This window comes from Fusarium vanettenii (assembly GCF_000151355.1).
Source record: "Fusarium vanettenii 77-13-4 chromosome 3 genomic scaffold NECHAsca_44_chr3_2_0, whole genome shotgun sequence".
Taxonomy (NCBI): Eukaryota; Fungi; Ascomycota; class Sordariomycetes; order Hypocreales; family Nectriaceae; genus Fusarium; species Fusarium vanettenii.
Genome location: NW_003315844.1, coordinates 88,603 through 113,346, shown reverse-complemented (window position 1 = coordinate 113,346; position 24,744 = coordinate 88,603). Strand labels below are relative to the sequence as shown.

At 51.2% G+C, this 24,744-nt stretch overlaps 8 protein-coding genes across 8 annotated transcripts; 5 read left to right on the top strand and 3 right to left on the bottom strand.

Moving 5' to 3' along the window:
* Positions 1–290: 290 nt before the first annotated feature.
* On the top strand, positions 291–2,225 carry NECHADRAFT_34940 (uncharacterized protein; the record flags this gene model as incomplete). Its single annotated transcript, XM_003041552.1, has 3 exons — positions 291–795; positions 844–1,225; positions 1,274–2,225. The coding sequence occupies 3 exons, from the start codon at positions 291–293 to the stop codon at positions 2,223–2,225; spliced, it is 1,839 nt and encodes a 612-aa protein (XP_003041598.1).
* Positions 2,226–3,517: 1,292 nt separating this feature from the next.
* On the top strand, positions 3,518–5,933 carry NECHADRAFT_99472 (uncharacterized protein; the record flags this gene model as incomplete). Its single annotated transcript, XM_003041551.1, has 4 exons — positions 3,518–4,041; positions 4,095–4,664; positions 4,714–5,000; positions 5,057–5,933. 4 exons carry the CDS (start codon positions 3,518–3,520, stop codon positions 5,776–5,778), a joined length of 2,103 nt encoding a protein of 700 aa, XP_003041597.1. The 3' UTR covers positions 5,779–5,933.
* Positions 5,934–8,393: 2,460 nt separating this feature from the next.
* On the bottom strand, positions 8,394–9,686 carry NECHADRAFT_34930 (uncharacterized protein; the record flags this gene model as incomplete). Its single annotated transcript, XM_003041496.1, has 1 exon — positions 8,394–9,686. The coding sequence occupies one exon, from the start codon at positions 9,684–9,686 to the stop codon at positions 8,394–8,396; it is 1,293 nt and encodes a 430-aa protein (XP_003041542.1).
* Positions 9,687–10,375: 689 nt separating this feature from the next.
* NECHADRAFT_77212 (uncharacterized protein) lies at positions 10,376–12,518 on the bottom strand (the record flags this gene model as incomplete). The annotated part of the gene is made up of 2 exons (XM_003041495.1): positions 10,376–11,946; positions 12,047–12,518. The coding sequence occupies 2 exons, from the start codon at positions 12,516–12,518 to the stop codon at positions 10,376–10,378; spliced, it is 2,043 nt and encodes a 680-aa protein (XP_003041541.1).
* Positions 12,519–13,636: 1,118 nt separating this feature from the next.
* On the top strand, positions 13,637–14,674 carry NECHADRAFT_34899 (uncharacterized protein; the record flags this gene model as incomplete). Its single annotated transcript, XM_003041550.1, has 1 exon — positions 13,637–14,674. The coding sequence occupies one exon, from the start codon at positions 13,637–13,639 to the stop codon at positions 14,672–14,674; it is 1,038 nt and encodes a 345-aa protein (XP_003041596.1).
* A 366-nt stretch (positions 14,675–15,040) lies between these two features.
* Positions 15,041–18,328, bottom strand: NECHADRAFT_91551 (uncharacterized protein; the record flags this gene model as incomplete). The annotated part of the gene is made up of 8 exons (XM_003041494.1): positions 15,041–15,597; positions 15,646–15,752; positions 15,800–16,136; positions 16,183–16,359; positions 16,406–17,177; positions 17,225–17,506; positions 17,557–17,994; positions 18,044–18,328. 8 exons carry the CDS (start codon positions 18,326–18,328, stop codon positions 15,041–15,043), a joined length of 2,955 nt encoding a protein of 984 aa, XP_003041540.1.
* Positions 18,329–20,498: 2,170 nt separating this feature from the next.
* Positions 20,499–22,212, top strand: NECHADRAFT_105945 (glycoside hydrolase family 16; the record flags this gene model as incomplete). The annotated part of the gene is made up of 7 exons (XM_003041549.1): positions 20,499–20,664; positions 20,713–20,755; positions 20,807–20,892; positions 20,939–21,071; positions 21,119–21,749; positions 21,807–21,994; positions 22,050–22,212. The coding sequence occupies 7 exons, from the start codon at positions 20,499–20,501 to the stop codon at positions 22,210–22,212; spliced, it is 1,410 nt and encodes a 469-aa protein (XP_003041595.1).
* Positions 22,213–23,324: 1,112 nt separating this feature from the next.
* On the top strand, positions 23,325–24,211 carry NECHADRAFT_91549 (uncharacterized protein; the record flags this gene model as incomplete). Its single annotated transcript, XM_003041548.1, has 2 exons — positions 23,325–23,393; positions 23,453–24,211. 2 exons carry the CDS (start codon positions 23,325–23,327, stop codon positions 24,209–24,211), a joined length of 828 nt encoding a protein of 275 aa, XP_003041594.1.
* Positions 24,212–24,744: the final 533 nt, after the last annotated feature.

The following is a 24,744-nucleotide window of genomic DNA, read 5'->3' as shown; positions in this document are numbered from 1 at the left end:
AATCTCACGTTTACTGGATGTTGTGAGGATCTTCAAATGAGAGTGGAGGCTTGGACGGATTGTCGGGCTTGGCTGGCATGGATGAGCAAGTCATGGTCTAAGTTTGGTCGCTTCTTGTTGACGATCCCTTTAACTTGGTGGTGATGGTATGAGCTCCTATCTGTGTATATAACTTGGAGGTTCGACATGGAAATAACGAAATCTTCATCCTCATCCCCATCATTCATCACTCGCTTCTTTCCTTCTTCTCAAGTATAATATTCCCTTTCTTCAAAACACACTAACACCAAATGCCATCCTTCTCAAAGCTGGTGGCCGCTGTGGCCGTCGGCGCACTCACTCTCGTCGATGCCAAAGCATGCCCTCCTCTAGGCGCCGTCTTCCCAGCTCCCCAAGCTCCAGGCCAGAGCAAGCTTGTTCAAACTGCAGCTACAAAACTCAAGGCTGGTCTTGAAGAACAGATCACCTCCTTGTTCAACACCTCAGCCCTATCCATCGGCGTCAAGTCCATCCACGAGGATGACCCGCTCTTTACCTACCACTTCACGCCTCCCAACCCTGGTGAGGGTACCGACAAGGTCGATGAGAACACTGTCTTCCGAATTGCCAGTGGTTCCAAGCTGTTCACCGTGCTTGCTGCCCTTCTAAATAGCGACATTGACTTTGAGGCTTCTGTGCTCAAGTATCTTCCCGAGCTTAACGAGACTGCCAAGGAGGATGGGATCTTTTCACTCAAGTGGGAGGACATCACCGTTGGATCTCTAGCTAGCCACCTTTCTGGCGTTGGTGTTGACCGTAAGTCGTCATCTTCCTCTTCTGGAACGATTCGCTAACCCGTACTAGTGGCCCAGGATTTGGGAATCATCGGATCTGCTCCTTGGGCGCAGATGGGTCTCCCCCAGTTCGCTAAGGGTGACGGTCCTACATGCTCTGGCCTTCCTGGTACTATTCCCTGCACTAAGAAGGATCTCCTCGAGCAGGTCAACCTCCGACCTCCTGTGTACGGACCCTTCACTAACCCCGTCTACTCTAATGTTGGCATCGCTCTGTTGGGTCTTGTGGTTGAGGCTGCTGCCAAGAAGCCTTTTGCTGAGGTCCTCAAGCGCGACATCTTTGATGTTGTTGGCATGAAGAACACTTACGTCGGCAAGACCCCCCCTGTTGAGGATCTCTTTATTCCTGAGAGTGAACCCACCTGGAATGCCTCTCTTGCCGTGTTTGACAGGTGAGTAGCAATGATGCACACTCGTCGACTATCACTGACTGTTAATAGCGCTGGCGGCATGTTCTCTTCCGTTGCCGATATGCTCCTGCTCGCTGAGGGTATCCTCACCAACAAGTTCCTCTCCCCCGCCCAGACTCGCAAGTGGATGAAGCCCGTCGCCAACACCGCTTCTTGGGGCTATCAGGTTGGAGCTCCTTGGGAGATTCTCCGTGGTGACAACATCACCGTTGATGGCCGCCTCATCGATGTCTACACTAAGAGTGGTGACCTTGGCTTGTACCACTCGCAAACCGTTCTCATCCCCGACTATGACATTGTCATCTCCATCATGTCGGGTGGCAGGGAGGCTTCTGCCAACCAATATGTCACCACTACTGTTCTCAGCGCCGTTATCGACGCTCTCATTCCTGCAGTTGAGAAGGTCGGCCGTGACGTTGCCAAGGAGGCCTTTGCCGGCGAGTACGCCGACAAGGAAACCAACTCGAGTATCTCTTTCAAGGTCGACAATGGTCCCGGCCTGGTCATCAACAGCTGGCAGATCCGCGGTTTCGACGTTCTCAACCACATCGGCAGCTACAGCTTCGATGCCCTCGAGTCCGGCAAGGTCGAGAAGAGCAAGTACGTCGACGCGCGCGTATACCCTACCAACCTGAACAAGAAGGGTCAAACCGCCTGGCGCACCGTCTTCGACATGACCACATCCCAGCAGGACGCCGAGTACGAGAGCGCTCTCTTCTTCAAGGACGGCACGTGCCAGACATGGTTCGCGCAGGACCGCAAGGTGTACGACTTCCTTCCCCTGGACGAGTTTGTCTTCATCGAGGGCGACGAAGGCGTCAGCACGGCTGTCAGGAACCCTGCATTCAATGTGACCCTCACCAAGGTACGCGAGCCCGGGTCAAAGAAGGCGACGACCAATGCAGCTGGCCAGACTCTGGAGGTGAATGCCGCGCTCGGTCTTGGTCTGGCGGTATTGGCGGCGTTTATGAGCATGTTCTAATAGCTGCAGGTCAAATATTAGGCAATAATATGTTTGTGGTGGAAGGGAGATGGATGTGAGGGTGTGATAGACATTGTGTATTAGAGTGTATATACTTGGAATAATTTGACGCTATCGTACCGTGGATTGCTGCCTTGGCTCCCCTTTGTGCGCCATGAAATCTGCCTCATGTTTGACGCTATTCACCCTAGAGTCAGAGGGTGGTGAGTGTCAATGACTCCCTTGTTGACAGCTTCTGACGGCGGCTAATGGTATTCAATGACAGGAATTGATGGCGTGAAATATGACACATCTGGCCTCATCTCAACAATCTCCTGCCAACCTGAAACGATTGTCTTGACAATGACGGCGACATCTATCAAACAAACCCCCAAAATCTGGCCCCCAAACTCCCCTCCCAGGGCGAACCGTAGGGCTGACCAGCACCATCGTATCGCCTGCCTGGAAGCGACACTGCCCATGCAACAACGGCCATCACGAGCGAATCAGAAGGCCGGGGACGACGCGATCACCAGGGAGCTTTGCCCCTTTGGTGGCCCCTGACGGTGGAGCGAGGGCAGGGGTTTTTATACCTACAGGACGGAGGGGCCTCCTGTGACGTGCAGAGGTGAGGTGCTTTTTTCCAAGTAGGCGAGGCAGCCTGCCCTGAGGCCCTGAAGGTGTTTCTGGGGGCCAAATCGCGGGGTGATGAAATAAAGAGGACATCATGACACGGGAATGCTTCTTGAATATTGCGGCGTTGAGAAGAATCGAACTCGCATAAAAGTTTAAAAATTACGGGAAAAAATAATAAAATAAAATAAACATATATAAAAGCCTATTGAATATCTCAATAGGTGTGTAATACCTGCTCAGCTGCCTCAGGGACGGCCGTGTTGCAGATTCTGTAGGTACTAATGTCTTATCATTTTCTTCCCCTGCCTTGCATCAAAGGATGACGGAGGGGATGCATCGCCCTCTCCGGCGGCTCCATTCCCTTCCCTTCTTCCTCTTCCAATTCATTTATTATTAGATAACTCGAGGGTTTCATCTCAGCTTTTTCTGCTACAATCAATCTTTCACTCCTTGATTTCCCTTTTCCTCTTTTCTTGCCCATTCATCGCCGCTCATTCTCATTTCCTTGTCTCTTTTTTTGGTGCAATTAAGTGGCAGCAGCAAGGCATTGTTTATGCTGTTTCAACTTGATTAAGTGTTTCTTACCTTTCGTCTCATCTCTCGACTCGGTTATCGTCAACGACCTGCATCACCATCGCTTCAACATCTCTTCAAAAACCTCTTGAAAGCCGCTTCAAATGACAGATCAGAGCGGTCGCATCGGCGAGACAGGCCTTCATCATCTCCCGCTCAGGGTGCGAGAAGCGCAAGGACGCCATAGTGATGGCGCCGTCTCCAAGTTCCCCAACTTTAGGAGCGACACCACGCGAGTAGCCAAGCGACTCCCCGAGAGTCTTCACTTTACGCCTGGCGCGTTTCGTCTTCGTTCGCCTACAGAGTCTTCCATGAGTAGCGTCTCATCCGCCAATGTCCCAGACTCTGCCACGACGCATTCGCTGTCAACTCTCGCCAGTCCCATCAGCACCACTTACGCCAGTTCAATTCACGAGCAGTTTGCTGCCACGACGCTCGACGGCTCAAGGCCCACCAGTCGCATTTGTCATCGCCACAATCCTTCCAGCGGCACATGCTCGACCTTTGTCAATGACGAGGATGACGGCGCCATTGTTACCGGCTACCCCGACCAGTTTGAGCTCAAGCTTCGCAATCTGCAGGAGGACCAGAGGCCTGCCATTATTCAAGAGCCTCCTGCGCCTGTGAGGTAAGAATTTGCCAATGTTTTTGAGATGATTAGGTCGCTCAAACAAGTCCCAGTCCTCTCACAGAGTCGCCAGTCAAGGAGGAGAGGGTTCTGACCCCAATCTCATCGCGTGACTCGGAAGAACCGGATTGCGATGCTGACGAAGAGGGGTCTGAGACGGCCGAAGAGGACGTGTCGCCGGAGGATGCCAACCTCGTTCTCAATTACACCCTTCAACTCATCTACGGGGTTGATCTCAGCGACGCGTCAATCTCTCCAGAAAAGGTTCAGAGCCTCGTGTCCAACTTCGCCCAGGATATTAGTCAGCACATCTGGCAGTCAGCATCTGATGGCCAGCTCTCTCACACCTTGTCGACCTCGAGCTCATCGTCGTCGACGCCATCTCAGGAGGGCGGACGAGGCGGTAAGCGGAAGAAGCAAATCAGGCGCGAAGATGAAGGAGATGAGTTTAGCGACGGCGACGGTTCGGGATATCTGCCGACCAAGCGTGTTCGACCGAACCCGAAGGAGGACGAGAATCTCCGTCTGAGCTGCCCGTTCAGGAAGCGCAACCCGCACCGTTTTAATGTGAGGGATCATCACAGCTGCGCCATGACATATTTCCCCAAGTTTGCAGAGCTCAGGTTAGTTGAACTAGGTTGTCTTCTAAGAACAACAGCTGATCCGCAGCAGACAGCACATCGTCAAGCAGCACAAGCGGGATGACCCTTCATCCTACGTGTGCGATCGATGCAATCGCGATTTTGTGACGAGAAAGGAACTGCGAGATCACCAACGACTGCCTAAGGAGCTCATGTGTGATATTGCGGATCATGACGCTGAGAGCGGCATTGACCCCAGCACGGCCACCAAACTGCTGAGCCGAAAGCGAGCGAGTGGTACCTCTCCTGAAGTTCAATGGAAGGAAATCTGGAACATTGTGTTCCCAGACGATGAGGACAAGGCCGTTCAGCCATATGGTAAGATACCTTGTTCACATGAATTAGAGGACAAACGAGTTGCTGACTTGCGCTAGAATACACACCTGTGATTGAGCATTTTGAGCTCGCCGCCAACTACGAACAGGCCTTTGTTGAGCTCACGAACTCGCTCCACAACTTGATCTCCAACAAACAAACCCTCGACACCCTCTCGACAAAATTCTTCCAATGCTTCATGGAGACTCTTGACCAATGCATCACAAACGCCAAGAGCATGCCCTACACCAACCGCAGCAACAAGAAGAGCGAGATTGTTCGGTCACAAGCCGCGCAACCAGTCGTCCAGCGGAAGGGCCGCGGTATCCTACCTCGACCAGATTCTGGAGTGGTCATGGATGACGGGTCTGAGGAGAGTGGCAGTATGATGGGAACTGGACTCAACCACAGGGATAGTGTACGGACTGTTTGCGGTGTTGCGAGGAGGGGAAGCAGCCAAATCCCCGAGACGGTGCGCGAGGTCCTCCCCACAACGACAGCTCTGTCGAGCGGCCTTGACGACTTGATGCGTCAACCCTCCATGACACCGATGGGCATGCCAACAACGATGGCCCCAGCAGATGTCCACGCCTGGAACAACAGCGTACTCTACTCACAAGTCGGCGACGGCACCATCCTCCCAGACCAATTCATGCCCGGAGGTGGTTTGACGCCGCAGACCGAGTACATGAACATGAACTGGGCAGCGCAGATGTACCCACAGACAGGCTTTGACGGGATGGGTAATGGGTTTACCGGATTTAATGGACAGCAGCAATGAAGAAAAAGGTGGCATGGCTTGATGATGCAGGCTGTGCCTGCTTGTACTTTTAGTTATAGTATTAATATCCGCTGCGCTTTGAAGCGAGCGAGGAATGTGTGTGCGATACAGCACTTGACACGATAGTCTTCATGAATTACAGATATTGCTTTATTAATGGACATCGGGATGATGAAGTTGGGGATGACTGGCAGACGTGCCATGATTATTGGGCTCTAAGTGAGGAACCATCAAATATCCGCTATTATGATTTCTCCCAATCCTTGGCCAGCAGCTTTCTGTACCATCAACTCCTTGGCCTGCTCCGCCAAGTTCCAAGTTACAGCGCACTCTCCAAGCGCCTGCATCAATGGCTGGGCTTCAGCGGGTACCCCTAGGGTGTTCATCGCCCGACTGGCTTGAACGATGCCGTAGACGAGGATCAACGGGGCATGGCGGAGGCCATATTGATGCCGGTATCGTCGCAGTATTGATGCAATGTCTTCTGCTGAGGAGAGACAATATTCGCGAGAGGCTTGGTCTGCCGCTGTGGGTAGTGATGAGAGGGCTTGGTCAAAGTTGAGGGCTATACGAGCGCTGTGGAAGAGCAGACTGGGACTTGTAAGCGACTTGATTGACTGAAAGGAGAAGGGGAACTGACTGAAGCATGGCGACACTGGGAATGAGTGGCGTGTCAATTGGCTCCCATTTATTCCACTCTGCGCGACCGGGTAATGCTGCCTTCCAGCGAAAGAGCTCAATGTTGAGTGTATCCAGACAAGCTCTGCGACTCATACCGTCCATGTTGGATCTAGGAGAGAACAATGTGCATAGCATGCGCTCGATTACTCTTGAGAGATGGATCTGTTCGCGGTAGTATGGGACCATGGATCCGATCTTGGTCAATTCGCTATCGGTGCCTGAGAAGCCGACTGACCGCCATGGTCTCAGCTCTGGATAATCGCTGGATCGTAGTTAGTATAAGAGAACCCAAGCAGAGGGAGACCTAATCTTACGGCTGCTGCTCCATCGGCTCAACTTCTGCGTCGTCGTAGTAGAGGAATACCGGCCGCCCAAGGATGAGACTAATGAGCTTGTCCGAGATGTAGCACCCCCAGTAAATGCGTCTTCTTATCTCGACATCTTCATCAGTAGTTAAAGACGCATCGTATGAGATCCAGTTCTTTGGATCTTTCTGGAAGCCCATGTCTTGGGCGATGCGAAAGGCGATGCCTGTGTGGGATGAGTATGAGATGGTAGTGAGCCTGGGACATTAGTCAAGAGCTTACCAGAAAATCCCCAACCTTTTGAAAGATTACCTCTTCCAATCTCATAAAAAGCCAGGCATAAAAACGCCTGCACCGTAACGATGGACGGCCTAGTAAGGCCAGTAACCATGAGTATACTCTCCGCTGCCGTGTAAAATTGCTCACTCGACCTCCGATCCTCCTCATCAGGCGACATCAAAGTTCCAAGAGCGCAGATAGAGAGCAGTAATGCAGAAGACCAGTACTTGCAATTGACACGATCTCCAAAGTGATCCTGTAAAAACCCCTCACGGTAGATAAACATGAACTGCGGATACTGCCATTTGAAGAACTGCATGAGCGCTTTCGCAATGACCTCGTCTTCTATGTTGATCCCAAAGTGCTCTAGGACGTGCGCGAAATTTGATTCGGAACCCGTGTAAAGGGGAGGCTGGGTTGTTGCGTCTTTTACGGCGAGTTGGGCTTGGTTAACAGTTTGCGCACGGTAGATGCTTGTTGCGCCGTGGTAGATGAGGGAGCCGTCGAGCCCTGGCTGGAGGCCGGCTTGTACATGCGTAGTTATGTCTGATGATGAGTTTGTATCTACCGCGGTGAAGCTGCTGACTGGCGATTGCTTGCGAAATGATACAGTGCTCAACAGCGCTTCTCTCTCTCGTGGTGATGCCACTTGGACCTGAGTGATGAAGGACTCAAGCCATGCGACTCGATCCTCAAGACTTTTGACGTAGTCATGTGAGGCCGGACGCCTTTTGCGATCTATTTGGCTGTACTCGCAATTGTGCTTTGCTTTGACGCAATTCTGGCATGGCTCTGTTCGAGAGCATTTTAGCTGTTTGAGATGCGTGAGTGAGTGAGCCTGGCAAGATCATGATAGTCGGACCTTGCGATATTGACATCTCTTGCAACTTCAGGATATTAGACATCATTCCCGTGAATAAGAAAGTCACTTACGAGAGGTTCTTCTTTTCTCTAGTGGTATTTGTTTGTGTGGTGTCCATTGATACTTCATCTCTCTGGGTAATGTCTGTGGTGACGAACTCATTGAACTGGGCCCTTTGGAAGAGACAAGTGCGCCTTGACCATCACGTGCGGAAAAGGGGATTTTGAGATGACGTAAGGCCTTTTACTTAGGATTAGAGTCATAAGGTTATCAGCCAAAGTTCGAGTCAGTCCAACTTTGGCTTTAGCTTTATCTACCTGGGCGTATCACGAAACCGACATTCCGGTGTCGGACTTTTGCAGTCGCAGGAGGAAGGTAATTAAACAGCATTATCTGAAAACATATGACCAATTTAAAACAGTGAATTGATGATTGGTCCTTCTATTATTTATAATAACGAATCAAGATATAAAGACTCGCGTTTTCCTCTAATCTGAGCTATCAGACTCTGCCTCATTCCCAAGACCCATCTCCAACCCAGCCTGGATAACATCCACCAACCTCTCCACATCGTGCAAGTTGCTATAGAACCCAAACGAAACCCGAACACCCCACCTGAAGCAAGTTACGGCAACATCATGAGCCTTGAAATGCCTTGCCCATTCATCCCCGTACAACTTGAGGATGTATAAATGCGGCGCATGGTGCTCACGCTCTGACGGACCTGCAAGCTCAACACCGATGGCGTTGCACTTATCTCTTAGGCTATCGCCAAGACTGTATAAGTGCTCCTCTACGTCGTCTGGTCGCATAATGTCGAGATAGAATTGTAGGGATGCCTTTGCCGCTGTCGCTCCTAGTAGGTTGAGATTGGCATGATCATATCTTTGGGCTGATGGGTGAAAAGCGATCGGGTCATCCGAGATCAAGAAGTCCTCAGATGGGAACTCTAGAGACCCATAACCCACAATCGGCGGTACTGGATCATTGTTCTCGATAAAGTCTTGACAGACGTAGAGAGCCGCAAACCCTAGTGGGCAATTGAGTCCCTTATGAAGGCTGAACGCAGCTGCAGTCACACCAAGAGCTTCCACGTCGACATTGGCAAATCCAACTTGTTGGGTTAGATCAGCGAGGACGTGGATGCCTCGGGGTCGATACTCGGCGCAGATATCTGCCACGTCGTTCCTCTGACCGCTGTGGAACATGATGGAACTGATGCCAATACAGCGGGTTCGTTCATCCACATATGGTTCAAATGTTGCTGCGTTGGCGATGGTTGAGAAGTCGTCGTGTCTGGCATCTGTCGGTACTTGTCGAACTTCAATGCCTTGAGATCGAAGTGATAGCCATCCGTAAGCCTGATTCGGATGTTCGCAATCTAGAATGATCACGTTGTCACCAGGCTGCAGCCCAAGACTGCGCATGAAATAGCCCATGGCTTCGGTAGTGTCCCTCGTAAAGGATATGTTCTTGGGTTCGGTGTGAATGTATCGTCCAAGCAAAGCCCGGGCATCTTCCACAGTCGACTTCCAAAACGGTTTGGGTGAAAGATTATGTAGCCACTCGGAGCAAAAGTTACCGATGGCTTCGTGGACGACGAGATTTGAAGGTGGCATGAAACCAGCGTTGAGATGGGTGATGTTCTCATCTGCAGCGAGAGGTACCAGGCGTCGGAAGATGTCGAACTTGTCCGATGCGCGTGAGGCTGAGGTAGTCTTTGGTTGCTTGACAACTGGCGCTGCTTCTTCTGAGAAGCTTTGAGTGCTGATGGGTGCCATTGTGACTGAACAACTAAGGGTAGAGTGTGGATTTTGATGTGTACTGAAGCATGATGAACCGGAGGCGTACCGTGATGCTTTTATATCTCGAAGTGAGCTCTAACAATTGTGGACTGTCTATGGAACTCACGAAGTCTCGACAAGATAATGGACTCATCTCAAAAGCGTACAACTACACCATTGTGGGAACGGGGACCAAACCCCATGGGTTTGTTCCAGGATGAAAAAGACAAGAACACAACGACATCCGATGACGGGGGCCCCAAGCGGCTCATGCATCCTGTAGGAACAGCGCCTAGAGCCAAGGCCCTAGATACCAAGGTCAGCAACAACTACGGCATTAAACAAAAAGGTCGGGCGGTAATCCAAGTCGGTTCGTGTCCGGAGATGCGACCGGACCCGCCGGAACGGAGACCAAACTCCATGGACCCACTTGCTCCGGCGCCGCTCCGGGGCAAAAGTAGAACGGGGACCAAAGTCCGCTCGAGCACGTGAGTCCCTGACGTCCTAAAAATGACTACCTCCTACGAACACCACTTTTGGGGCTTGTTACGGGCGGAATAAAAATTTTCATGACTCAAAAGGCTTCTGTATTGTTTCTTCTCTCAGATCCCTGTCTGAACTGCCCACGGCTCCCTGACCCCTAACCTCCGCCACAATAACCACGCTTGTGACCCTTGGTAGCTTGTTCATACAATTGTGACTTCCTCCTCTCTGTTGCTTCTCAAAAGGCCACGAGCTAGGTTTGGATACTTTTCCTTATCTGCCGGACAGTAAGGTACATGAAAGACTCCCATCCGAATATATGTTTGATCAGAATGCTGACGCAAAATCAACCCAGTCAAATCCATCATGTCGCTGCTCGCGACGACAACCAATAGGTAGGCACGGACTGCGGTCATGCCATCTGTGGGTAAGCTTGCATCCACACCGTCTCTGTGGATGCTAATGGAAGGAATATTGGAAATAGTACCGTTGCTGTATTTCTCCGTTTCCTGTGGCAATTTCCAATCGACGGGTATGACGACTCCACGTAGTGTAAGACTGCCGTAGATAACCTTTCCGTAAACAGCCCCTTCCGCTACAGCTCTTATGTTGACTCTGAGGATGTCGACTTGGGAAATTCCAGAATCGACAAAAACACGGCCATTAATAGGACGCATTGTGGATGCCCAGGACCATGTTGGGGCAACCCAGGCCGAAGCTTGGGGTAGGGTTTGAGGCGATCCTCTCGCGAATCTGTCAACAATCCAGAGAAGTCCAGAGGGGAGATGCGATTGCCAGATGCCAGCTAGGTACCGATCTTCTGACTGGAGACCAAACCGCTCGGCGATACCTCCTATGGCTGGAAGGCGGTCCTCGGGCAGAGTAAGCGACCGTTTCGAGAACTCATCGACAAGCGTATGCCATGCCTCGGGAGTAACAGCTTCATTGCGATATAATACGCCACGAGAGACTTTCGTGTTTTTCTTGAGCTCTTGAACAGAGCACTTTCCTCCCCGCCTGTCACAATCGCTGTGCGACTGACAAGTCCAGTGCACACAGGCGGCACTATATTCGAGAATCCGACGTGAGAGCAGTCGTTCTTGGAAAGCCCAAGCTCTGTTCGACAAATAGTCTAACGGCGGCCGAAAAAGCTTTGGGGCGATGACCACGGGACTGACTTGGCCTTCTAGATCACGATAGCGCATCTTAAAGACCCAGTCTTGTTTGTTGCATCCATATGGTATCAGGTCCTGCAGGAACCCCTCTTGGACTCTCTCCGCCCTCGATGCTGCTATGGTGACTTGAGCGTTCTCGTAGACATGTCCCATGAGGTCAATTTCGCAGGCTTTGTCACCCTCATCATCCTGAATGATACAGAGCGCATCAACCCAGAGGTGTTGAAGGCCGAGATTCTCTGTCACGACCACTGCGTCCTTGATGGTTTGGGGTAGATCTTGGAAATTGATCCGTGTCCGATGACGAAGAATGCTTTGCGTCGTTGTCTGAACAATTTGCTCTCCTCCCCAGCAATAGGACAGGGCTGCGTATGGTACTTGACCTCCATGTGGCTCTGTTAACTGAAGTATTCTCCTTCCTTGACGAGTAAAAATCTTGATTAATCTGGTTGGCGTGAAGCTTCTTCTTGTAGTAAGGCGAGAACATTCGACATGATTTTGGACACAGTCTTGCAGCCAATGGCGTGCCTGGGCGAATGATGTTTCGGACGATACATTTGTGCTCGCGAGTGATTCGAACTTGTCGGCTGCAGGCCCTTCTGGTGTATGTAAGTGTCATATCTAGCATCTGTCTGAGAGCGGCTGCTACACTATTGGAGTCTTGAAGGGATAGTGCTCTTTCATTGGAAACGTACTGACCTTCAGCGAAGACCCCGAAAACGCAATGGTGAAGGACTTGGTATTTCAAACTCTCACTTGTAATACTACCACGCGTTGTATTGTAGAAGGCACTGATCTCGATAGCATTGTCATCCAGCTTGATACCAATCCAGAAGCGAGCCGGTCTCTGACTGTCACCACCATGCGCCTCCTCAGCGTCATTCGAGACTGTTTTGGGTTTTCGTATCTTGTTCAATCCGGAAGACACGAATTCGTAAAAAAGACACCCTTCAGAAACGGCATGGGCGATCTGCATGTCGTCTACCTCGACAAGAAATGTTCGCTCCAGCGCTTCGAGGATCGAGTTGTTGCGTAGCAGCGTTCTTAGTACTCGAAGTAAGAGGAGAGATTGGCTGGGCTCCACGATCTCGTATAAATCGGGATTATCCTCTGGGAGCGAAAGGATGATGCCATCGCAATGATGGCACGAGTGAGGGTTTGTATAGTTCATTGAGTCGGACCAGGATAACGACTCCGTGGAAAGCGAATTCTGGAAACGTTGGCAGTGGTTTCAAGCGCGAAAATTTGAGAGTAGTCATAGGTCTGTAGTTAAGCTTTATTGTCCTCAGGTCAAGACGAGAGAGGAAGATGATGTGAAAACTGGATGGGAGAGCTTGTGGCCATTATCTGCTCTACTCTGCTCAACACAGAGCGGGGGTGGTGGCTGAGCATTGCGGCTGAGCTGGCGAGGCATTCTTTTCAACCATGTTGGTGAATATGGCCTGAGCAACTGTCAAGCACCACAAGAAATTCTTGTTTAAAATGCTGGTAAGAAGAGGATTAAGTGCCGTTAAAATTTGGCATAGAGACGAGTTGATCCTCATGGCTATCTATATCGTGTACGAAATGGGGGAATGATGCTCCGGCCTGAAATGTGGGATAGAGATAAGGGATTCCGGTCCTGGGCGATGACCAATTTGAAACGCCAAAGTCCGGATAGTGCATTGACGTTATTGAGATGATTCCAGTGGAGTGTTGATCAGATGAGCAATGTTTCATAGAGTAGGGACATGAAACAGCTCCAGGATGCTGTTTTAGAGCCCATGCCATGTTGTTAGTTCATGAACTGTTGGTCAGGAGTGCATGATCTACATATCCTTATATCTCTTATTCGTTTATGAGGTAGATTAACTGAGGATAATATCTAATAGAAGCGATCATGGCCTGTCGGTGGCTTTGTAGATGCCCCTTTCTTTCGCAGCCAAAGTAAATGCATGGTTCCAGTAAACCTCCACTCGATCTTTCTGTCTTAAACGGGAAAATAGAATTCGAGAACACGTAAAGTGTAAATAACAGAATTATTTCTCCGTATATGTTGCTTTTGGATTGCTGATTCTCCGTGGCCAGCTATCATGCGGTGTTTCAGGTCTTCCCCAAGCGTTGCAAGTTAAGCACACCACCAATCGTTCCACTCAGAGTCCAGTGTTGATAGGTTGACTTGGGGGATGCTTTTCAAATGACATTTAAATGTCGGGAATCCCATGCATTCCTTATTGCGCTGTGTGGCTCAACCTGGTGTTGTTTCTCCCCTTGTTCTGTTTCTTGTTTCCTTCTTCTCGGTATCTTACAATGTTGCTGGCTCAAATTTTCTCCTTTTGCCTTGCTGTTAGCTCTGTTGCCGCAGCCCCAAAGCAGAACTGCAAAGCCGCTCGACAGTCACCTAGCATTCCCAGCAGCTTCCAATGGACCTCCACAGAACCCCTAATCGCCCCAAAGAATGATGACCGGGGCATTGCTGGCATCAAGGATCCTACAGTTGTCGAAGTAGATGGCACTTATCACGTCTTCGCTAGCACAGCCCAACAGTCTGGCTATAACCTTGTCTACCTCTCCTTCACGGACGTCGAAAAAGCAGGCGATGCAGAATTTCACTATTTGGACGAGACTCCTATCGGTACAGGCTACCGTGCCGCCCCTCAAGTCTTCTTCTTTGAGCCGCAAGGCCTCTGGTATCTGGTCTACCAGAATGGCAACGCTGCCTACTCTACCAACAAAGATATCAGCAACCCTGCTGGCTGGAGCGCTCCAAAGAATTTTTACTCTGCCCAACCGGATATCATCAAGCAGAATATTGGCAATGGCAACTGGGTCGACATGTGGGTGATCTGTGATTCTACAAACTGTCACCTCTTCTCGTCAGACGACAATGGTCAACTTTACCGTTCTTCGACGACTCTCCAGAATTTCCCCGAGGGCATGGATAACACGGTTATTGCTCTGTCCGACTCCAACCCGAACAGACTATTCGAAGCTTCATGCGTCTACACCCTCGAGGAAGGCGGCTACCTTCTCCTGGTAGAGGCTATTGGGAGCGACGGTGCACGATACTTCCGTTCCTGGACAGCATCAAGCATCGATGGGGAATGGACTGGCCTGGCTGACTCGGAGGAGAATCCATTTGCTCGATCCAACAATGTGAACTTTAGCGGCACTGCTTGGACCACGAGTATCAGCCATGGAGAGGTGGTCCGTACAAAGACTGACCAGACATTGACTGTAAGCCTCAGCGGCATGCGCTTTTTGTACCAGGGTCTGGATCCTGGCGCTTCTGGAGAGTACAATGCCCTGCCATGGAAGTTGGGTCTTATCACCCAGAGCAGCTCTTGATGGGTTGTAAATAAGTCCGATCAAGGAGTGTATTTAGTTTTGTCCTGATGAGAAGAACAATGAACTGGTAGCTTAAATACTAAGTTGCAAGGTATTCATGTGAATTAAATCTTGAATTCCTTTCCATTAGGTGCCCACGAGAAATAATTCCAGGCTGGAGAAATACTTGAGGCATCGCGGTATTGGCTCGCCTCGGTCTCGGAGCGCACACAACGGTAATGTGAGAGTATACAGGTAACGGCACATCAGGCTGACTTTGCAGGGAAATATACTGGCCCCAAATGATATGAAATCTATTAATCTAAGTCTAACCCTTTTGTATTATGTGGCTCCGGTGCACTCTGTTTACCAATTTTCTTTCCGTCATCAGTTCAAGCCAAGTGTGAGAGGCAAGAAGAAGGCGCTCGTGATCTGGATAGCCAGGGGAACAATAGCAACCATGGCAGTAGAATGAGGCCCGGGAGTGATGGTGTATCCCCAAGGTGCGCCGACTGCAAAGTAGATCATCATAGCCGCCAAGGCAATGCAAATGAGCCACGTATACTTGAAGCTGTCGATCATCTTATCGAGGCCGATGAAGAAACCGCTGGGTCCAGGCTCTTTGGCGGTCGAGGCCCACTCGATGTTGATGCTGAATGCGTGGCAGATGAGAGCTTTGGCACAGTTCAGGCTGATACCACCGAAGTAGATGATGAGGAAGGGGAGCCACTTGATGGCCTGGAGGAGGGCACGCCAGAAGACCTCTTCCTTTAACTGATGGCGGACCATGCTGAAGGCGAGGGAACCGAGGCCGTTGAAGACGACAACAAGGGACAGCCAGATGCCCCACGAGGGCATGTACAGGTGGTCAAGCTCATCAGGGAAAAGTCCAATGATGATGTAGTTGGCAGTCGTCAGGAAAAGACCAGAGGCGATAGCGTAGTCTGATGATGTTAGTTTTGCCATTGTTATGTGTCTTGGATTATACGTACATGTGAAGATGTAGGCAGTAATCGTAACCTTACTAGTGATGGGCATGTTGCTCCAGAGGAAGCGAAGAAACAGCCGGGTCACAGGACCCTTGTAGAACCATTGATAACTATCGAGTTAGCGCTGGGTATTAATGTGGTCGAGTCGTCAACTTACAAAGGGTGGAAAACAAGCTCATTGCAGCCATAAGCGTACTTCTCCCAGCGGGTCAACTCATCATACAGCGTGAGAGAAACACCTTCTTTGAAGCCGCCGTTATGGTACGTAGCAAGACGGACAATCATGCCTGCCATCTGGACGCGAAGACTGATGTCGAAATCTTCTGATACATGAGAGTCGGACCACCACTTGGTCTGGCCATCATCATCAACAAAGGCGATGCTCTGCATAGCTTTCCAGCGAAGGAAGGCATTGTGACCCACAAAGGGAGAGACATCGCCAGAGCCGACACCATACTTGATGGCCGTGTAGACGACGTTGGTGAAGTAAGTGACTTTAAACATCAGCGGATGAAGTGTTGACGGAGACGTGGAACTTACTGCCGTTCTCAAAGGTGTTGTGGACTACCTGCATCACGCCGGATCCATGCTGGAGGATGGCGACCTCAGGGCTCTCATGCATCTCCAGGGCGCCGTAGTAGAGAGAATCAACGGGAACTCGGGTGTCACAATCGATGATCAAGATGAGCTCGCCGATACGAATGTTGCCCTCAGCCCCTGTAGTAGTTAGCAAAGATGTCACTAATGACGAGATGTTGCTTACAAGTACGTCCATCATCCTCAGCCAGCATGTTAGCCAAAGCCTGTTGGTACAGCAGGTCGTCATCGTCGACAGTCAGGTCAGCCTCGGTGCATCCACGCTGATCGCACTCGATTTGAGTCAGGCGAACCATCTCATCCTCAACGCGGTTGGAAAAGGCAAGACCATAGTTCATGTTGCTGGCCTTCTTGAACTTGCCCTTACGCAGGAAACCGATCTTGTTGGAGCGTTCCTGGGGTGACATCTGCGACCACTCCTTTTCAGCGTCATTTCCGACTGACTTCTCGGACTTGCGGAACCAGGACAGAAAGCCACCCTTCTTCTTAGGGGCTTTGCAGTTGGGTAGACGGGCAGTGTAGCCAATGTCGTTTTCGCGGTAGTAAGCCTTGCGAGCCTCAGCCAGATCAGGCTGGATGAGCTGCATGCCGTCGTCATTGATGAAGACAGAGGCAGTCCCACCCTGCTGCTCATAGTACTCGATGGCAGCCATGACACTGATCATTGTGGGGACAATCACACCCTTCAGACCCTCCTTGTAGACAGGCATCTGGATTGTGATGTGAGGCAGCTCATAGTCGCGGTGTCGCTTGGGGTTGGGCTTGATAGCGGAGTGGAAGCGGGAGTTCTTCAGGCAGTTACTGACGGGAAGGAAGAGCTGGAAAATACTGGTGACGAGAACAATGAAGAAGAAGAGGGAGAAGAGGGTCAGAGGAGGAATGGTGGCGACGAGGCCGAAACGGGCCATGCGGCCGTCCCAGAAGTACTCGTTCAGCAACTGTCAGATGTTAGCATGACATTTCTAATGCGAGACAGCTGACGAACCTTGGTGATGCCCAAAGATTGGGTGATGATGACCAACATGATGGCCAGGCTGATCTTGAAGGCATGCATCTTGAGCTTGGGCCGGACAGGTGTACCCTCGACGTCCTCATTCTCATCCTCATTCTCCTCGAGGGCGACGGCACGCTGTAAGACTTCATTCTTCTCATCGAGGCCACCACGAACGACCGCAGGAGTAGGGACAGGTGTAGTGCTGGAGGAGCGTTGGGTGAAGCTCGAAGGAGTCCGTCCGTTGATGGGGTCTTCCTCGAGAGTGGTTTGGGCCTCGGTAGGGTTAGTCTCTGGTATGGTATTGGACATGCACCGGCACTTACCATGTCGAGAATCTCTCGCTGCACGTGGTTGGTCACGTTGATGATGGCCTTTGGGTCCTGTGACCATACGATAACAACGCGCTCCTGGAGGGCAATGCAGGCACGTGAGTAGTGGCACATCTCAGGTGTCACATCCTCAAGTGTAGGCACGACAGGGATGCGAGCGCCAGTTGCATCAGAGACGAGCGATCTCTGGGTAGGGGGGATGGAGTCGATGATGCTGATCAGCATCTCCGAGGAGATGGACATGACTGCCTCGGCGTCGAGCTTGGACACGACCGACGCGAGAAGGGGATCAACATCGGCAGGCTGGAAGACGTAGCTGCCTTCGTTCTTGATGGCGACGCCGGTGAGGGAGAGCCCGTTGACCACGGATGTCTCGACAGGCTCGTCAAACCAACCGAGCAGAGTTGCCCGTCGAGAGACATACTTGGCAATCTGAAGACATCAGTCACAGTTGCAAAATTCAAAAACAGTCAAGTCGTACCATGGAAGGATCTTGAACGTCATAATCACCAATGAAAGAATGCCGTGAGGCAGCAATCGACGCTGGGCGGGAGCGAGACTTGAACTCAGAAGGAGATCGGCTCGGCATGTACGGCCGAGGAGGAAAGGAGAGGCTGGAAGGACGTGTTTGGTCAGGGGTGGTGGAACCTGACGACGATCCTCGGACCTCCTGGAGGGCGGCCAAGGTGTCTTGGTCGAACCTCTTGGGGGTATCCGTGGGATGCTCCTGACCCTTGAGAGTGGGCTCCTGAGTCTGAGTGCTCATGTTTGGCAAAAAGTTGAAGACAAGAGGCCAACGAGGATTGTCAGAATGGATTAGCTTGTTGTGATGAGGATGTGCTCAGAGTACCAGAGATTAAAGCCCCCGTTATATGGACACGAGATAAACACGCGGATGCCTACAAGAGCCATCTCCCAAGGATCCATCCTCAGTCTCGAATCCATGATTACTGCGCAATCTTTGAAAAATCTGATATCACCGCAAACTATTGAAGCCTCGAACACGCGGCAAGGTTGTTGGCGAGAGGATCCCGAGAGCTGAACTCGAGATACGAAGCAGCGACAGCCACCCTCAACAGGCCCAAACGAAACTATTGAAAGAAGTGCTTGCTAGATGGGGGATCCGAAGGAGATCCTTGCGGCTAGAATCCCCGTGAAGAGGCAATCCGTGGCGAGGCAGGGGTCTGAGATGGCCATGCTTGATTGCTGAGCACGGCAGATCGAGGCAACATGGTTCCATTGATAGGCGCCTTCTCAATCGTGGTTCTGGATGTGGTCTTATCAGAACTCGGCAGTACGCTGTGGCTTGAGGCTTCCAATATCGGCCTCTCAGCGCCTAAACTGGAAGCACAGTGACAAACTAGTGACCAAGATGCTGCAGTTTGCATGGTTAGAGAGCCTCAAGAATCACTCCAGGGACGAGGGAGACTGTTGCACGTTGGAAAGATCTGGAAACTTGGGCGCCACAACACGCAACCGACGTCTCGGCGGAGCCCTTTGGACCGCTCTACCGGAAGCTGAAGTTCCCGGAACCTGGAAATCCCCTGCCAAGGTTTCAGCGATCTCGCTTCTCAGTGCCACAATGGGATGAGGCCTGGACCTTGTGCTACCCCTTTGAGTGCTTGTGTTAGTCACTGCCGAGGAGTTGCCCCTGTAGGGCTACGAAAGCCTACTACTCTACATGTACCCGCTGCTGTAAGTGGAAGAGGCTCTGCGCTGCCACGTTGTTGTGCACAAGTAAGCATACGAACCGGCCCATGGTCGGGTTGCTGCGTCTATTCGTCTGTAAGGGGTTAGCTGGATGCCCAGGCCTGGTCATTATTATGTATAAACGAGGGTACGCAGTTAAAAATAAACACAATTATGAATTAAGCAGCACAGATTCACATATATTATTCCCCCAATATCCTTTGACGTTTTGGCCGAGCCCAATGATAAGCTTAATATTAGCACGCGGCTTAACGGCAAACACAATGGCCGTGGCTGGACGAGTACCTTGGTGGTTATCATCAGCCTCAAGCCAACAAACAGTGGCTACACGAGGGCATTCATTCAATGCAACGCTGTGGCTGGCTGATTGGCGTAGACATGGCTACCCGTTTCGTAACGTCCCAGTTACGCCATACACTAGTCTCCAGCCACGCAGTGCTCTTATCTGGTGATACTCATTCCCGGTAATGGCTGTTCCCGGAGACATGGGGATAGAAAGATTAGCACGGGGGTTCGGCCCCTAGCCGACTGCCTAATCGCCAAGGATCTAGTTGTCAACGTTGTTGGTGGCTTGCCGAAACCTAGGGTCTTGGCACTAGTTGATACCCTTACCCTCACACCTGATTGGTGACAGTCAAGTGCCGGGGCGCTAGAAAGGAGAAAAAACAGTTGTTGGTCGTTCGATATGCCGCAATTAGCGTCTCTCGGGGAACTCTTTTTTGTTCCCGCCCTTTCATGTTGGCTGTACGAGCGTGCATGGGCGGGCGTCGAGTCAAGCCAGATGGAACAAAACGCCATGACCCGATACCCCTGGTCTTTCCCAACATGGGGGTCACTGACTGCATGGCTTGCTGTTCTGGAGCTGAGGTCAAGGTTTGTCTTTATCAAGAACGGCAGTGCCAAGTAAAAAGATGGCGATAAGCGCAATGTCTATGGGAAATATCATCATTTTTGATAAAGTCCAGATCTCGGCTAAGGGGTCCAGAACATGGCGATCGGCCAGCGTATACGAGAAACATGGGCATTTTCTAAAGCTGAATTTGTTGAGGCAAGATCGGGAGGCGAGGGCTTGTTCACCATATGAACGTCCAATACCCGTGCCCCTTATCACAGAGCACAACTGCGGCCCATAATACTACAACTCAGAATTTTTGAAAGCGCCGTCTCTTTGTCTTTTCGAGTCTCCCATTATCTACCCCTGCGTTTCCAGCTCCAATTACGCTGCTATGTCGAGACCAGCTCCGACGCAGACAGAGGGCCTCCCAGCCACGGCTCCCTACCCAGACGCGGTTGGCACTCCTCCACAGTCCTCAACTCCAGCGCTTGGTCGTGGTAGTAGGGTCTCATCCTACCAAGGTCAAGGCTGGTCATTGACATCTGTGACAATTGATGGTTAGTGATCACCTAACAACTGTTGACCATTGTTAACACCCCAGTCAGAGAAACCTCGCCGAAAGTTCAAGTCTTCGCGGCTTGTTGGAGAGTGAGTAAGATCGCTATCATCTGGTGCAAGCTTGTCTAACATCAGTTATAGGTATGAGAAGCCATGGCTCGCCGACTGGAAGCGTGAGACAAACTGGGATAGCATCATCTTTTACAGTGGTGTCCTCATCGCTCTCTGTAAGTGACTCACCTACAGCTAATTCATTGGTGCTAACTTGCCTAGGTATTTCGGCTTACATCGCGTGGAACACCGTCCGAAAGATTCCCAAGAATGAGTACTGCCTCATTCTCGACGACCGCTTCACGACATTGGATAAGAATACCTGGAGTCATGAGATTCAGATGAACGGATTCGGGTTCGTATTTCCTGACGGTCTGGCAGTGACCCCGCTGACGTCTCAAGAACTGGATCCTTTGACTGGACCACCGATGATCCTTCCAACGCCTACGTCGATGAGCAGGGCCTCCATATCGTCCCAACACTGACACTCGAGAAAACCAAGCTCACCGAGGACCAAATGCTCGACAGACACGTCGTCAACCTCACCAGAGATGGAACTTGTACCTTCGACCACCAGCGCTTATCCAACCTCACCTTCAACAATCCCTGCTGGGCGCGTAGCAATGCGACCAGCCGAGCCATGATCAATCCCGTCCGCTCTGCCCGTCTCACCACGTCGCGCAAGAAGAGTATTAAGTATGGCCGCGTTGAAGTTGAGGCTAAGCTTCCTTCTGGAGACTGGATGTGGCCCGCCATCTGGATGATGCCCCAAGACTCAGTCTATGGCGAGTGGCCCCGTAGCGGCGAGATCGACATTATGGAGTCGCGTGGTAACGATGCAGAAAAGTACCCTCTCGGTAACAACATTGTCAGCTCGGCAATGCATTGGGGTACACTGTATGATACCGATGCCTTTCGCCTCAGCATGGGCGAATGGGGTTCCAAGAGGACCAAGTATTCGGACAACTTTCACACCTTTGGCCTTGAATGGAATGAGAAGTACCTCTTTACGTGGCTTGATGGAAGACTACGCGTAAGTGAAATTTTCAATCATTTTTCTGTCTTCGCCACTAACTTACCCCTTTCTTAGCAAATCGTCTTCTTTGACTTTACCAAGAACAAGAACATGTGGGAATACGGTAAATTCGCCGGCATCACAGTCAACAAGACAGTCCACAGGGATACTTGGAGTCAAACTGGACGATCCAACACTCCTTTCGACCAGGATTTCTACCTCATTCTAAACGTTGCTGTTGGTTCCACAAACGGCTGGTTCCCGTGAGTTTCTCCTACATTGCCACTAGGAGGAAAATCACAATACTGACGAACATAGGGACAAGCTGGGCGAGAAGCCGTGGTCTGATGAGAGTTCAGCTCCCATGCGTGACTTTTGGGACGCCAAGAACACGTGGCTGCCCAGTTGGGGAGAGGAGAAGGACCGTGGTATGATTGTGCGGTCAGTCAAGATGTGGCAAGAGGGGGCATGCTCAACCTAGGATGAGTTTGGGTACTGGGGTATGATCTGGGTGTTTCGTAGCTGAATGCCAAGTTCGAACTAATAGAAGTGCTAGTGGGTGAGTTAGAGCTAAGGGAAAACGGGGTTTTCTTTCTCTCATGGGAGTAGGTACTGAGATCACTTTTGTAGGCTAAATAGATTTAATAGACGCGGGACTCGCTGGATGAACTCAGGATATTTCTAGAACACCCGTACTTCACCATCTTTGAGTTCCATTGGATTCGAGATCTCGATTATTGTGACTCATCTCTGAAGGGGGCATTGTTGTTGATCATCAAGGCGGTTCCAAAGGGGCCGGCGATTACAGCAGCAAACAACGGCATGATCAACACATGACGGCATTGCGAAGACAATATCCGAGTCCATTACACCTGCTATTTATGGCCTGCCAAGAATCAATAAATCCAAAATCATTGATTAGCGCTAACAGCACTAACAACCGGGATGCTGGCATCCTTGGGCAACGCAACCCCTGGTTACCTGCGGACGAACTCCAAGAGGTGGCGGGCTGATACACACTCTCGACCTAGATAGGTCTGGGCTGTGAGGCCAGACCGACCTCCCGTCAATAGTCCTCGTCAGCCTGCAGAGAGGCAATGCTCCCCAGCCTCTGCGTGTAGTCATGGCTTGGACGAGCACCAGACAATGAGCCACAGGCACCTGTATGGGCATTGCTCCGCCTAAGCGAGGCTCCGACGGCTCTTCGGAAGACCAGGCAGAGTGTCTTGGACGCCACAGCTGAGTGCAGCTGACAGAAAGCTTCCCAAAAGGACTCATTGAGCCTGGCGGTGACCTGAATGAGGCTGCACTATGCCTCGCTCTTTCTTGTCTTTGGCCCAGTTTGTAAAGCTATTGACAGCCTCCTGTAAACTATTAGAAATCTCGGTTTAAAGCGCCTAAACAATGTCAGTCAAGATGAAATTGTAAAGTCTAGACTTCGAGCTTTGATTGTGTTCTTCTCTATAAGAGCGCAGACGTTCACGATGGAGAGCAGTTCTCTTGTCCTCACCAGCTCCCAGATCTCTACAGTCCTGAAAGCATCTTCTCTCGTCTTAACAACCACCAGCTCCAAAAAGCCAAACAACCATCAAGATGCTTTCCAGTGCCTTCTTCCTCGTCTCGGCCGCCACTGCCACCTGGGCCATGCCCGCTCAGTCCTTGGTATGCATGATGTCTGCCGATCCCCTTATCGCATCATCCACGCTAACAATTCTCTACAGGAATCCCCTGAGATGCTCCAGGTTCGCGCTGTGCCCGCCTCTCTGAACGGTATCTGTGGTGCCTTCAACGGGTCTACCACCTGCCTTGGCACTGGATACGGAAACTGCTGCTCCCAGTTCGGTTACTGCGGTAAGACTGACCTCCACTGTGGTACTGGCTGCCAAGCTGGCTTCGGCTCTTGTGGTCCTCAACCAACCCAGGAGTTCAAGGACCTGGGCTGCTTCACCGACAGCACCAGCGCCCGCGTGCTTGGCAGCTCGCTCAACATTGCCGGGAACACACCTGCCAAGTGTAAGGCTGGCTGCGCCGATGCCGGCTACACCTACGCTGGTGTCGAGTTTGGTAGCCAGTGCTTCTGTGGAGCTGCCCTGCAGCAGACTCTGGTCCCCTCGACCGACTGCAACTACGCTTGCCCCGGTGACAGTGCCCAGACTTGCGGCGGCTTCAACGCCATCCAGATCTTTTCTACTGTGCCCACCTGGGTTAGTCTCGGATGCTACTCTGACGCCACCAACGCTCGTACTCTCAGCAAGTCTCTGAACATTGCCGGCAACACCAACAAGAAGTGCCAAGACGCCTGCCTTGACGATGGCTACAAGTACGCTGGTACCGAGTTTGGCAACCAGTGCTTCTGCGGGAACACCATCGACAACACCGGTGCCCCTATTGCTCAGAGCACCTGCAACAAGGCCTGCGCTGGTGACTCGACTACCACCTGTGGTGGCCCCAACGCTCTTACTCTCTTCTCTCTTCTGTGAGCTAGGTAGTTGGATATGTGGAGTTTCAAAGTAGTTGATCTGGGAGGGGGAGTGGTCGGCGGGGGGTGAGGGAATGGTTGGGTGTCAGGAGAGTGGGGGTTTGATGTTGATAGCTTGCAATCGTACGAAGTTTATGCATAAGCACGTCCCAAATACGCTATGCTTGTAATCGATTCATTCACCGGATGCAAGCCTGATATAAAAATACGTGGCGTCTGGGAAGTTGGCCGTCATTACCGATCCTTGCAAGACTGTTCCTTATCTTAGCCCCCTGTTCCAAGATCAGCCCTATGATAAAGAGCCCCGTTTCTTCTTCCACCAACAACTGCCGGGTGGGCCCGTAACTTGACAACCCTGCATCAGTTTCACACCAGTGCCTTAGACTCAATGTAGTTAGGCGCTGGAGCCTTACATCAAGAGTCTTTTGGCAAGGAGAGTGTCAGGTACCCTATACTCCAACACAATACAAACTGGGGCTAAGTTGTAGAGACATTCCGTCTACCAGAAAATAGTTGAATTGCCGACTGAAGCTT